At 49.8% G+C, this 16,432-nt stretch overlaps 1 protein-coding gene across 2 annotated transcripts in view; it reads right to left on the bottom strand.

The window, feature by feature from the left end:
* Window positions 1-16,303, bottom strand: part of kat2a (K(lysine) acetyltransferase 2A) — a 33,251-nt gene extending 16,948 nt beyond the window's left edge. The window contains exons 1-14 of one of the 2 annotated variants that reach the window (XM_035531601.2): window positions 15,952-16,303; window positions 14,843-14,966; window positions 14,380-14,525; window positions 13,325-13,414; window positions 13,026-13,207; window positions 12,652-12,843; window positions 12,440-12,546; window positions 12,181-12,261; window positions 11,893-12,029; window positions 11,232-11,440; window positions 10,886-11,012; window positions 10,368-10,478; window positions 9,737-9,880; window positions 9,437-9,551 (exon numbers count right to left, since the gene is read on the bottom strand). In XM_035531601.2, the coding sequence (XP_035387494.1) occupies window positions 9,437-9,551; window positions 9,737-9,880; window positions 10,368-10,478; window positions 10,886-11,012; window positions 11,232-11,440; window positions 11,893-12,029; window positions 12,181-12,261; window positions 12,440-12,546; window positions 12,652-12,843; window positions 13,026-13,207; window positions 13,325-13,414; window positions 14,380-14,525; window positions 14,843-14,966; window positions 15,952-16,134 (1,948 nt within the window). In that variant the 5' untranslated portion in view covers window positions 16,135-16,303. The remainder of the gene's footprint in view (window positions 1-9,436; window positions 9,552-9,736; window positions 9,881-10,367; window positions 10,479-10,885; window positions 11,013-11,231; window positions 11,441-11,892; window positions 12,030-12,180; window positions 12,262-12,439; window positions 12,547-12,651; window positions 12,844-13,025; window positions 13,208-13,324; window positions 13,415-14,379; window positions 14,526-14,842; window positions 14,967-15,951) is intronic. The other variant, XM_035531604.2, reaches the window with a different exon arrangement.
* Window positions 16,304-16,432: the final 129 nt, after the last annotated feature.

The raw sequence follows: 16,432 nt of genomic DNA, 5'->3' as shown, positions 1-16,432 counted from the left end.
CACACACACACAGAGAGCACGATCACACACACACACACACAGAGAGCACGATCACACACACACACACACACACACACACACACACAGAGAGCACGATCACACACACACACACACACACACACAGAGAGCACGATCACACACACACACACACACACACAGAGAGCACGATCACACACACACACACACACAGAGAGCACGATCACACACACACACACACACACAGAGAGCACGATCACACACACACACACACACACACAGAGAGCACGATCACACACACACACACACACACACAGAGAGCACGATCACACACACACACACAGAGAGCACGATCACACACACACACACAGAGAGCACGATCACACACACACACACAGAGAGCACGATCACACACACACACACAGAGAGCACGATCACACACACACACACACACACACACAGAGAGCACGATCACACACACACACACACACACACACAGAGAGCACGATCACACACACACACACACACACACAGAGAGCACGATCACACACACACACACACACACACACAGAGCACGATCACACACACACACACACACACACACAGAGCACGATCACACACACACACACACACACACACACACACAGAGCACGATCACACACACACACACACACACACACACAGAGCACGATCACACACACACACACACACACACACAGAGAGCACGATCACACACACACACAGAGAGCACGATCACACACACACACAGAGAGCACGATCACACACACACACACACACACACAGAGAGCACGATCACACACACACACACACACACAGAGAGCACGATCACACACACACACACACACACAGAGAGCACGATCACACACACACACACACACACACAGAGAGCACGATCACACACACACACACACAGAGCACGATCACACACACACACACAGAGAGCACGATCACACACACACACACAGAGAGCACGATCACACACACACACACAGAGAGCACGATCACACACACACACACACACACACACACAGAGAGCACGATCACACACACACACACACACACACACACAGAGAGCACGATCACACACACACACACACACACACACAGAGAGCACGATCACACACACACACACACACACACAGAGAGCACGATCACACACACACACACACACACAGAGCACGATCACACACACACACACACACACACACAGAGCACGATCACACACACACACACACACACACACACAGAGCACGATCACACACACACACACACACACACACAGAGAGCACGATCACACACACACACAGAGAGCACGATCACACACACACACAGAGAGCACGATCACACACACACACACACACACACAGAGAGCACGATCACACACACACACACACACACACACACACAGAGAGCACGATCACACACACACACACACAGAGAGCACGATCACACACACACACACACAGAGAGCACGATCACACACACAGAGAGCACGATCACACACACACACACACACACAGAGAGCACGATCACACACACACACACACAGAGAGCACGATCACACACACACACACACACACACAGAGAGCACGATCACACACACACACAGAGAGCACGATCACACACACACAGAGAGCACGATCACACACACACACACAGAGAGCACGATCACACACACACACACACACAGAGAGCACGATCACACACACACACACACAGAGAGCACGATCACACACACAGAGAGCACGATCACACACACAGAGAGCACGATCACACACACAGAGAGCACGATCACACACACACACAGCACGATCACACACACACACACACACACACACACACACACACACAGAGAGCACGATCACACACACACACACACACACACACACACAGAGCACGATCACACACACACAGAGAGCACGATCACACACACACAGAGAGCACGATCACACACACACACACACACAGAGAGCACGATCACACACACACACACACACACACACACACAGAGAGCACGATCACACACACACACACAGAGAGCACGATCACACACACACACACACACACACACACACACAGAGAGCACGATCACACACACACACACACACAGAGAGCACGATCACACACACAGAGAGCACGATCACACACACACACACACAGAGAGCACGATCACACACACACACACACACAGAGAGCACGATCACACACACACACACACAGAGAGCACGATCACACACACACACACAGAGAGCACGATCACACACACACACACAGAGAGCACGATCACACACACACACACAGAGAGCACGATCACACACACAGAGAGCACGATCACACACACACACACAGAGAGCACGATCACACACACACACACACACACAGAGAGCACGATCACACACACACACACACACACACACACACAGAGAGCACGATCACACACACACACACACACACACACACACACACAGAGCACGATCACACACACACAGAGAGCACGATCACACACACACACACACAGAGAGCACGATCACACACACACACACACACAGAGAGCACGATCACACACACACACACACAGAGAGCACGATCACACACACACACACACACACACACACAGAGAGCACGATCACACACACACACACACACACACACACAGAGAGCACGATCACACACACACACAGAGCACGATCACACACACACACACACACACAGAGCACGATCACACACACACACACACACACACACACAGAGAGCACGATCACACACACACACACACACACACACACAGAGAGCACGATCACACACACACACACACAGAGCACGATCACACACACACACACACACACACAGAGAGCACGATCACACACACACACACACACACAGAGAGCACGATCACACACACAGAGAGCACGATCACACACACACACACACAGAGAGCACGATCACACACACACACACACACAGAGAGCACGATCACACACACACACACACACAGAGAGCACGATCACACACACACACACACAGAGAGCACGATCACACACACACACACAGAGAGCACGATCACACACACACACACAGAGAGCACGATCACACACACACACACAGAGAGCACGATCACACACACAGAGAGCACGATCACACACACACACACACACACACACACACACACACACACAGAGAGCACGATCACACACACACACACACACACACACACACAGAGAGCACGATCACACACACACACACACACACACACACACACACACACAGAGCACGATCACACACACACAGAGAGCACGATCACACACACACACACACAGAGAGCACGATCACACACACACACACACAGAGAGCACGATCACACACACACACACACACACAGAGAGCACGATCACACACACACACACACAGAGAGCACGATCACACACACACACACACACACACACACAGAGAGCACGATCACACACACACACACACAGAGAGCACGATCACACACACACACAGAGCACGATCACACACACACACACACACACAGAGCACGATCACACACACACACACACACACACACACAGAGAGCACGATCACACACACACACACACACACACACACAGAGAGCACGATCACACACACACACACACACAGAGCACGATCACACACACACACACACACACACACAGAGAGCACGATCACACACACACACACACAGAGAGCACGATCACACACACACACACACACACACAGAGAGCACGATCACACACACACACACACACACACACACACACAGAGAGCACGATCACACACACACACAGAGAGCACGATCACACACACACAGAGAGCACGATCACACACACACACACACACACAGAGAGCACGATCACACACACACACACACACACAGAGAGCACGATCACACACACACACACACACAGAGAGCACGATCACACACACACACACACACACACACACACACAGAGAGCACGATCTCACACACACACACACACACACACACACACAGAGAGCACGATCACACACACACACAGAGAGCACGATCACACACAGAGAGCACGATCACACACACACACACAGAGAGCACGATCACACACACACACACACACACAGAGAGCACGATCACACACACACACACACACACAGAGAGCACGATCACACACACACACACACACACAGAGAGCACGATCACACACACACACACACACAGAGAGCACGATCACACACACACACACACACACACAGAGAGCACGATCACACACACACACACACACACACAGAGAGCACGATCACACACACACACACACACACACACACAGAGCACGATCACACACACACACACACACACACACAGAGAGCACGATCACACACACACACACACACACACACATACACACACACACACACACACACACACACATACACACACACACACACACACACACACACAGAGAGCACGATCACACACACACACACACACACACACAGAGAGCACGATCACACACACACACACACACAGAGAGCACGATCACACACACACACACACACACACACAGAGAGCACGATCACACACACACACACACACACAGAGAGCACGATCACACACACACACACACACACACAGAGAGCACGATCACACACACACACACACACACACAGAGAGCACGATCACACACACACACACACACAGAGAGCACGATCACACACACACAGAGAGCACGATCACACACACACACACACACACAGAGAGCACGATCACACACACACACACACACACACACACAGAGAGCACGATCACACACACACACACACACACACACAGAGCACGATCACACACACACACACACACACACACACAGAGAGCACGATCACACACACACACAGAGAGCACGATCACACACACACACACACACACACAGAGAGCACGATCACACACACACACACACACACACAGAGAGCACGATCACACACACACACACACAGAGAGCACGATCACACACACAGAGAGCACGATCACACACACACACACACACAGAGAGCACGATCACACACACACACACACAGAGAGCACGATCACACACACACACACACACACACACAGAGAGCACGATCACACACACACACAGAGAGCACGATCACACACACACAGAGAGCACGATCACACACACACACACAGAGAGCACGATCACACACACACACACAGAGAGCACGATCACACACACACACACAGAGAGCACGATCACACACACACACACACAGAGAGCACGATCACACACACAGAGAGCACGATCACACACACACACACAGAGAGCACGATCACACACACACACACACACACACACACACACACAGAGAGCACGATCACACACACACACACACACACACACACACACACACACACACACAGAGCACGATCACACACACACAGAGAGCACGATCACACACACACACACACACAGAGAGCACGATCACACACACACACACACACAGAGAGCACGATCACACACACACACACACACACACACACACAGAGAGCACGATCACACACACACACAGAGCACGATCACACACACACACACACACACAGAGCACGATCACACACACACACACACACACACACACACACACACAGAGAGCACGATCACACACACACACACACACACACACACACACACACACAGAGAGCACGATCACACACACACACACACAGAGCACGATCACACACACACACACACACAGAGAGCACGATCACACACACACACACAGAGAGCACGATCACACACACACACACACACACACAGAGAGCACGATCACACACACACACACACACACACACAGAGAGCATGATCACACACACACACAGAGAGCACGATCACACACACACACAGAGAGCACGATCACACACACACACACACACACAGAGAGCACGATCACACACACACACACACACACAGAGAGCACGATCACACACACACACACACACACAGAGAGCACGATCACACACACACACACACACAGAGAGCACGATCACACACACACACAGAGAGCACGATCACACACACACACAGAGAGCACGATCACACACACACACAGAGAGCACGATCACACACACACACACACACACAGAGAGCACGATCACACACACACACACACACAGAGAGCACGATCACACACACACACACACACACAGAGAGCACGATCACACACACACACACACACACACAGAGAGCACGATCACACACACACACACACACACACAGAGAGCACGATCACACACACACACACACACAGAGAGCACGATCACACACACACACACACACACAGAGCACGATCACACACACACACACACACACACACAGAGAGCACGATCACACACACACACACACACACACACACACACACAGAGAGCACGATCACACACACACACACACACAGAGAGCACGATCACACACACACACACACACAGAGAGCACGATCACACACACACACACACACAGAGAGCACGATCACACACACACACACACACAGAGAGCACGATCACACACACACACACACACACACAGAGAGCACGATCACACACACACACACACACACAGAGAGCACGATCACACACACACACACACACACAGAGAGCACGATCACACACACACACACACACAGAGAGCACGATCACACACACACACACACACACAGACAGCACGATCACACACACACACACACACACAGAGAGCACGATCACACACACACACACACACACAGAGAGCACGATCTCACACACACACACACACACACAGAGAGCACGATCACACACACACACACACACACACACACACACAGAGAGCACGATCACACACACACACACACACAGAGAGCACGATCACACACACACACACACACACACACACACACACACACAGAGAGCACGATCACACACACACACACACACAGAGAGCACGATCACACACACACACACACACACACACACACACACACAGAGAGCACGATCACACACACACACACACACACACAGAGAGCACGATCACACACACACACAGAGAGCACGATCACACACACACACACACACACACACACACACACACACACACACACACACACACACACACACAGAGCACGATCACACACACACACACAGAGCACGATCACACACACACACACACACACACACACACACACACAGAGAGCACGATCACACACACACACACACACACACAGAGAGCACGATCACACACACACACACACACACACACAGAGAGCACGATCACACACACACACAGAGAGCACGATCACACACACACACACACAGAGAGCACGATCACACACACACACACACAGAGCACGATCACACACACACACACACAGAGAGCACGATCACACACACACACACACACACACACAGAGAGCACGATCACACACACACACACACACACAGAGAGCACGATCACACACACACACAGAGAGCACGATCACACACACACACAGAGAGCACGATCACACACACACACACACAGAGAGCACGATCACACACACACACAGAGAGCACGATCACACACACACACAGAGAGCACGATCACACACACACACACAGAGAGCACGATCACACACACACACACACACAGAGAGCACGATCACACACACACACACACACACACACACAGAGAGCACGATCACACACACACACAGAGAGCACGATCACACACACACACAGAGAGCACGATCACACACACACACAGAGAGCACGATCACACACACACACAGAGAGCACGATCACACACACACACACACACACACACACACACACACACAGAGAGCACGATCACACACACACACACACACACAGAGCACGATCACACACACACACACAGAGAGCACGATCACACACACACACACACACACACACAGAGAGCACGATCACACACACACACACACACACACAGAGAGCACGATCACACACACACACACACACAGAGAGCACGATCACACACACACACAGAGAGCACGATCACACACACACACACACACACACAGAGAGCACGATCACACACACACACACACAGAGCACACACACACACACAGAGCACGATCACACACACACACACACACACACACAGAGAGCACGATCACACACACACACACACAGAGAGCACGATCACACACACACACACACACACACACAGAGAGCACGATCACACACACACAGAGAGCACGATCACACACACACAGAGAGCACGATCACACACACACAGAGAGCACGATCACACACACACAGAGAGCACGATCACACACACACAGAGAGCACGATCACACACACACAGAGCACGATCACACACACACACACACACAGAGAGCATGATCACACACACACACACACAGAGAGCATGATCACACACACACACACACACACACACACACACACACAGAGAGCACGATCACACACACACACAAACACACACACACACACACACAGAGCACTATCACACACACACAGAGCACGATCACACACACACAGAGCACGATCACACACACACAGAGCACGATCACACACACACAGAGCACGATCACACACACACAGAGCACGATCACACACACACAGAGCAGGATCACACACACACAGAGCACGATCACACACACACAGAGCACGATCACACACACACACACACACACACACACACAGAGCACGATCACACACACACACACAGAGCACGATCACACACACACACACACACAGAGCACGATCACACACACACACACACACAGAGCACGATCACACACACACACACACACAGAGCACGATCACACACACACACACACACACAGAGCACGATCACACACACACACACACACAGAGCACGATCACACACACACACACACACAGAGCACGATCACACACACACACACACAGAGCACGATCACACACACACACACACAGAGCACGATCACACACACACACACACAGAGCACGATCACACACACACACACACAGAGCACGATCACACACACACACACACAGAGCATGATCACGATAACAAACACGCGCTTAGAACACAGTAACACACGTGCACACGTACATACACGCACACACTCACTTAGAGCACAATAACATGCACACATGCTAAGAGCATGATAACACAGGCACACACAAACACTCACACGTACATACACAGACACTTCGAGCACAACACACATGCTTAGAGCATGATAATACTAACACACGCGCTAAGAGCACGATAACACGCACGCAGTCACACACGCTTAGAGCACGGTAACACACGCAGTCACACACGCTGAGAGCACGGTAACACACGCAGTCACACACGCTGAGAGCACGATAACAGACACACACACGCTAAGAGCACGATAACAGACACACTCACACGTAGATACAAGCACTCACACACATGTACACACACACTCTTACTAATGCCAGGAATGCTCTCCACAGGTATCTGTCGGACTCCTTCTTTGAAGCAGGTTAGCCCAGGGTACACCTTCCTGATCTGACTCTGCTTACGCTCAATGAGCTTCTTAATGATCTGCAACACACACACACACACACACACGCCACTGACTCTCCACTCATGTGATTAGCCTTTGCAGTAAGGCATGCTGACAGACACACACCCACCACGTATGACAGAAACGCTACAAGTACTGAAAGCTACAGTGTTATAACCAGATTAGTTTAGTACTTTTACTTTGATGCAGACAGGTGTCTTACCTCCTTCTGTCTCTTGATGATGTGTGACAGCTCTGTGTAGGGGATTCTGGGATTGAGCTCACACTCCATCAGTGTGGCCCCTTCGTAGTCCTTAATGTAGCCAAGATAGCGAGTCTTCGGCACTTTGATGTCTTTGGTGAAGCCCTGAACATCAGGGAAAGCAGGACGGTACCAAACTAACCCAGGGGCTCAGTTAAGGGTAAAGGCAAGTGTGAGCAGTGGTGCTCAGTGGTTCAGGTAATTGACTTGTAATCAGAAGGTCACCAGTTCAAGTCCCACCACTGCCAGGTTGCCACTGTTGCGCCCCTGAGCAAGACCCTTAACCCTCAATTACTCAAGTTGTGTACAGTCATGATTGTAAGTTGCTTTGGATAAAAGCATCTGATAAATGCTGTAAATGTAAAATGTCGTAAATGTGAACTACAGCAGGGCCCCTCCCAACCCCTCCCCTAAAGTGTGTATGTACATCCAACCCAAACACAAGCCACCTAATTACACAACTATGAAGACATCAATTATCTGAGGGACAGTGAACCATGTGTCTGGAACCTCAAACTCTACAGGAGAAGAACTCAAACATGTGCTGTAAGGAGAGAAGAGCGAGGGAGACAGAAAGACCGAAAAGGAGCACCTGTTTCTTGAAGTAGCCAATGGCATATTCATCAGCGTAGGTGAGGAAGTAGAGAATGTTGTGTTTGATGTGATACTCCTTCAGGTGGTTCATCAGATGTGTGCCATATCCCTGACACACACACACACACACACACAGGCGACGTTATTGATTCACAACACCTGAACCTGTCCGATAGTAAACGTACTGGTGGATCTTTTCTCCGACAGCGTTTGGTCATTAAAAATATTACACACATACACATTTAACTAATGGACAAATATTTCAAAGGCAGGATGCCTTATGCCACAAAAATGGCATAAGAAACCCAAGCGCAGGCGTTAGAGAGGAGGAGCTCAGCCTGGCAGGCCTGGTGGGTTTGGTAGGCCTTCCACGAGTCAGAAGAAGAACTGAAGTAATCAGGCCGACCGCATTTATGGAAATGGCAGTTTTCAGCCTACAACTGGTCTCACGGCTGGGTTCAGTCAGTCTCCTTAAGAGTGCTTTAAGTCCTTAGGAGTGGTTTAAGGTCTCTGTACCTTGACCTGTTCGTTCGACGTTACGGCACAGAAGACGATCTCGGTGAAGCCCTGAGTTGGGAACATACGGAAGCAGATTCCCCCAATCACACGGCCGTCTTTGATCAGAGCCAGTGTCTTGTGCTTCCTGGACAGACAAACGCACAAACACACACACGCACGCACGATCAAAAAATGTCCATTACTCTTTAAAACTGGGATTGGATAGGAGACCAATTTAGTCTTCATGTCCACCAAAAACACAGGACATCTATTTGTCTATTTGATGACATGATGTTATTACACAGCATGTGACACGAGCTGTGTCATGGGCAGTATACGAAGGTCAAGGGTCAGCGGCACTCACGGGTCGAACACCAGGCGTGTGATGTACTCCTTGGGCATGCGGGGTAGCTGGTGAGAGAAGACGTTCTGAAGACCCACGAGCCACATTAGGATTTTCTGGTTGGACTTCTGGGAGAGGGAGTTCCCGATGACGTGGAACTCGATGATGCCTCGTCTCTCCTCCAGACGCGCCGTCTCATCCCGCGCTGCGTTGGCCGACAGGAGACTCGTCTGGGGAGAGGAAAGTCAAAACCATCACTACCACCGTCATCACTTTCACACCTTCATCACTACCACCATCATCATCACTAATGTGTTCTGTCTGCTCTCCAGCTCCTCCTTAGGTTACAGAAGGAGAAAGTCAACCGTGTAACACACACTGCATAACACAGTGTCAGGAGTGGACTGTGTAACTAACACACACACACACACACACACACAAACACAGTGTCAGATGTGTGCATCACGTCAGGGGTTCAAAACTACAGCGCACGTCACTGTGGACATGGAACTTGAGGGACAGGCGGCGCTGTGCGGGGCTCTAGAGGGAGGGGCAGGGCTATGGGTGGGGCAGGGCTCTGGGCAGGTCTCTAGAAGAACTGTTCTGGGCGGGGCTCTAGAGGGAGGGGCAGGGCTCTGGGCGGGGCTCTAGAAGGAGGAGCAGGGCTCTGGGCGGTGGATACCTCTGGGCCCAGCATGGCTGCAGGGTCCGTGATGGTCATCATGACCTCGTTAACCAGCTCCATGGGGATGTCTCCCATCACCCTGATGCGTTTGGCATCCTCCAACGTCAGAGCCTCCGGAAGCTTCCGCTTCTCTCCTGAGACGCACAGCGAGAAACAAACAAGAAACAGGAGAAAGAGGAGAAAGACAGATCATCATTAAATGTGCTTCAGAATGTGTCTGTGTCCTCAATAAAAATATCTGCTGATGTCCTTCAGAGAATAACAAGGAAGTGTGTGTGTGTGTACCTGCGATGGGCTCAGAGGTGGCTGGGTCCACAGAAGGACCCTTCCGGAGAGGAGATCCTGACACTGTAACGGGGCTCAGCACTGCAGAGATGAGACACACACACAGACACACAAAGTCAGTGAGAACATACTCACCCAAGGGAGCACGCTCACATACATGTGCGCACAAACACACGTGCACGCTCACATACATGTGCGCACAAACACACGTGCACGCTCACATACATGTGCACACAAACACGTGCACGCTCACACAGACCTGACTGTGGTCCTAACTGTCCTCCTTCAGAAGCTGGCATGGTGAAGTCTGCATCCCATATAGGGGAGTTCTCTCCATAGATCTCCTCTTCCAGCATGGAAAGAAACCTAACACGCACGCAGTGGGGCAAGGCAAAAAAATATTTCAGATCTGTTCATAAGCATCAGTATTTTGAAATTGTCACTGTGTGATTGTGTGTGTGTGTGTCGTACTTGGGGAAGTGTGTGAGAATAAGTGTGCGTTTCTCTGGAGGGAGCTTGTCCTTCTCCACTCTGAACTTCTCCAGCAGTTGTCTCCGTGTCACAGTGAAGATGGACTTGAGGAGGCTGCGGCCGAACACCTGACACGTCTCATAGCGCGGCAAACTGTCGTTACTCTGAGGGACGTGACAGTAACACAGCCACCTGACACACACACACACACACACACACACAGCTGGTGTAGTCCACTTTGTAGATAGAGCCTTACACACACACACCTGGTGTAGTCCACTTTGTTTGCGGAGCCTTACACACACACATACACACCTGGTGTAGTCCGCTTTGTTTGCGGAGCCTTACACACACGCGCACACACACACACACACCTGGTGTAGTCCACTTTGTAGGCGGAGCCATCCTCTTTCTGGGCGCGCTGGCGGAACTGGGAGGGCGTCTCCAGCTTCCAGTAGTTCAGACACAGCAGGAACATCTTGCTTAGCTCATACATGGTCTGTCTCTCCTTGGGAGCCAAGTGGCTGAACTTATACTGCACAAAGTTTAGCACCCCCTGGCAGCAGCCAGCAGTCACGCAACAGGAAAAAAAAACGGCGTTTAATAAAGTCTCATCAGACAAACATCTGTCTTCACACAAAGTACACACACACACACACACACACACACACACCTGTTCTATATTGGGTTTCTCAAAGGGTGGGCTGCCTAGAGGCCCCTCCACTACAGGCCTCCCCATCTGCAGAATACACTTCCTCAGGAGCTACGAAAACAGACATACTGGTCATACTGGTCAGTACACTACCACACAATAAGAAAGCACCGTCACACTGGTCAAAGTGGTCATTAAACCATCATCAAATACACTATTGTCATTATTACTTAAATTTGAGTACTGGAGTCTATTTGACAGACAAACTATGAGGAAGTTTTCAGAGACTCATCTTGGTAACAGAAAGACAAATGCAGGAGTTTAGATGTGTAGCTGTTTGTTTCAGCCCCTTTAATCAGAGTCGTCCTGTTTTCTCAGCATACTGCACAAATATTTAACCTGTGGTGTTGTTGAGACTCCAAGTCCACTCAGTAATCAATACGTAGCCAAATGAATCATTAAAATTTAGATACAGTGGACACCAAGGAGTTGTCTGTCCCCAATGCAAATGAGTAGAGTACCTGTAGACTATATTTATGTCTGGACACTTACGTACTGTCACTATTCTGAGTAACTTGCAATCTGTTTGCTTTCTCCACAGTAAAGACCAGGAAAAAGATCCTACACACAATATAACCTGTAATGAATATTTCATTAACAACTTCAGTGTAACGTGTGGTGCTTTGTACCTTAACCTCAGATTATTGCAGACATTAGTGTCAAAATAATGTATTTCTGAATTATTTACCTTAAACAGCTAGTAGTATCATTTCTGGATTATGTTATTTCTGTATTATTTACCTTAAAACAGGTAGTAGTATTATTTCTGGATTATTTACCTTAAACAGGTAGTAGTATTATTTCTGGATTATTTACCTTAAACAGGTAGTAGTATTATTTCTGGATTATTTACCTTAAACAGGTAGTAGTATTATTTCTGGATTATTTACCTTAAACAGGTAGTAGTATTATTTCTGGATTATTTACCTTAAACAGGTAGTAGTATTATTTCTGGATTATTTACCTTAAACAGGTAGTAGTATTATTTCTGGATTATGTATTTCTGGATTATTTACCTTAAACAGGTAAAAGTAGACCTGCTTTGTGTCAGTGTCTTCCTCTTTATGTACAGACATGAACAGGTTCTCCACGTCAACCACCATCCCCAGCAACCTGTTAATCTCATCCTCTGACACATTCTCTAGGTGAGACACATGCTCAGCTACACACACACACACACACACACACACACACACACACACACACACACACACACACACCATGTATTAAAGTGTCACCACAGCATATGAACAAGCATCAAAACACCTCATGACCTGCTCAGGACAGAAAGCAGCAGTAACCTGCGTCTTAGTGTACTATCTGCTCTGTTTTGTTCTGTTATTGTCATATTATCTACACAAAATCTCAGGAAACGGACATTACACACAGCTGTACGTTATATGTGAAACGTAAGAAAGAAATCGTAAAGAGCAGTTTGTCCTGCCGCTGTGCGTGAACGGGATGGTGACACAAGCGTACCCAGCGCGTGGCCACAGCTGCGGCACGCCTCGCTCAGACTGGCCGTCTGCTGCTGCAGCTCCATCCGCGTGGCGGTGGGTGGGTGAGGGTTTTTCCATCCGTTACACTTACACGCATCGTTAGCCTGGGAAGGGCGGCATCGCTACAGTTCACACACACTACAAACCACAGCCAGAACACTGATGGTGACATCACATGTCATTTATACGGTTATGAACATCAAACACCCTCCTCAGGACAGTCGCGCCCCCTCCGCCACTTCAGCGCATACAGACAGTCTGGTAACATAATTATGTAAGCATCAGTTAACACTAGAAACATGACAAACGGGCACTGAAACAAATTCCCACAGAAAAATGGATCTTTTAAGGTTTTCCAAGCCTAGTTATCTATGCTAGCTAGAGCCATAGTGATATAGGGTTTGTGTTATGGCTATATGGACATAGGGTTAGGGTTATAGGGATATTGGGTTATAGTTATAAAGTCATAATGTTAGGCTTTTGGGTTACCAATGACTTTATTAACTAGCGTCGTATTAGTCGTTTGGTAACCGAGCTACATGCTTAAATCCCGGGACACGGCGGCGTATTTCTGCGGTGTTAAAGGCAGCTAGGTCCATAAAAGACAAACTCACCACGGAGCGTTATCTCGGGGTTAACTCAACACTCATCGCGGAGCGTTATATCGGGTTAACTCAACACTCATCGCGGAGCGTTATATCGGGTTAACTCAACACTCACCACGGAGCGTTATCTCGGATTAACTCAACACTCATCGCGGAGCGTTATATCGGGTTAACTCAACACTCATCGCGGAGCGTTATATCGGGTTAACTCAACACTCACCACGGAGCGTTATCTCGGATTAACTCAACACTCATCGCGGAGCGTTATATCGGGTTAACTCAACACTCACCACGGAGCGTTATCTCGGATTAACTCAACACTCATCGCGGAGCGTTATATCGGGTTAACTCAACACTCATCACGGAGCGTTATCTCGGGTTATTCCAGCCTGGGCGCGCGGTCAACACTGTCCACAATACAACGGGCTCGCTACGTTAGCGCGCGGGCTAGTCAGCTCGAGGAGGGCTCGCGCGGATATCATACCTTACAAGCCGAAAACACTCCGAGTTTCTCCAGCTTCTTCGCGCGAGGGAAAGCACGGACTTGCGCCTTTTTCTGGCTCGCCCACTGCTGCTGGCTCAGGCCGGGCCGGGCCGGGTCGCTGCTCCCGGAGCCCGACCCTGCCGCTCCCGGCGGGCCCTGCTGAAGTCGCGGCTGTTCCGCCATATTTGCGCCGTCGGTCCCGGGGTCGCGAGTAGCGCGCGTTCCTTCCGCAAACTACGCGCTTTTGGACAAATAAAGTTTTTGTTTTGTTTTGTTTTGATGATTTTCAGGCCGCGCTAGTTCCTGCCTCCACGAGTCAGGTCGCTACACACTGCGCGTGCGCAGTGCCGGCCATCTATGGGTCATGTAGTTTACTTGTCAAGCTGTAGTTTTAGACGCAGTATGTAGATCCTCCACGGGGAGGCACTATATCCTTTCATGTATGGCTTCTGAGATTTCTGTTTATTTCAAAAGTCTATGA

This window comes from Electrophorus electricus, chromosome 3, assembly GCF_041902795.1.
Source record: "Electrophorus electricus isolate QZ-2024a chromosome 3, ASM4190279v1, whole genome shotgun sequence".
In the NCBI taxonomy this organism is placed as follows: domain Eukaryota; kingdom Metazoa; phylum Chordata; class Actinopteri; order Gymnotiformes; family Gymnotidae; genus Electrophorus; species Electrophorus electricus.
The sequence above is the reverse complement of the archived record's forward strand: the minus strand, read 5'-3'. Positions and strand labels throughout refer to the sequence as shown.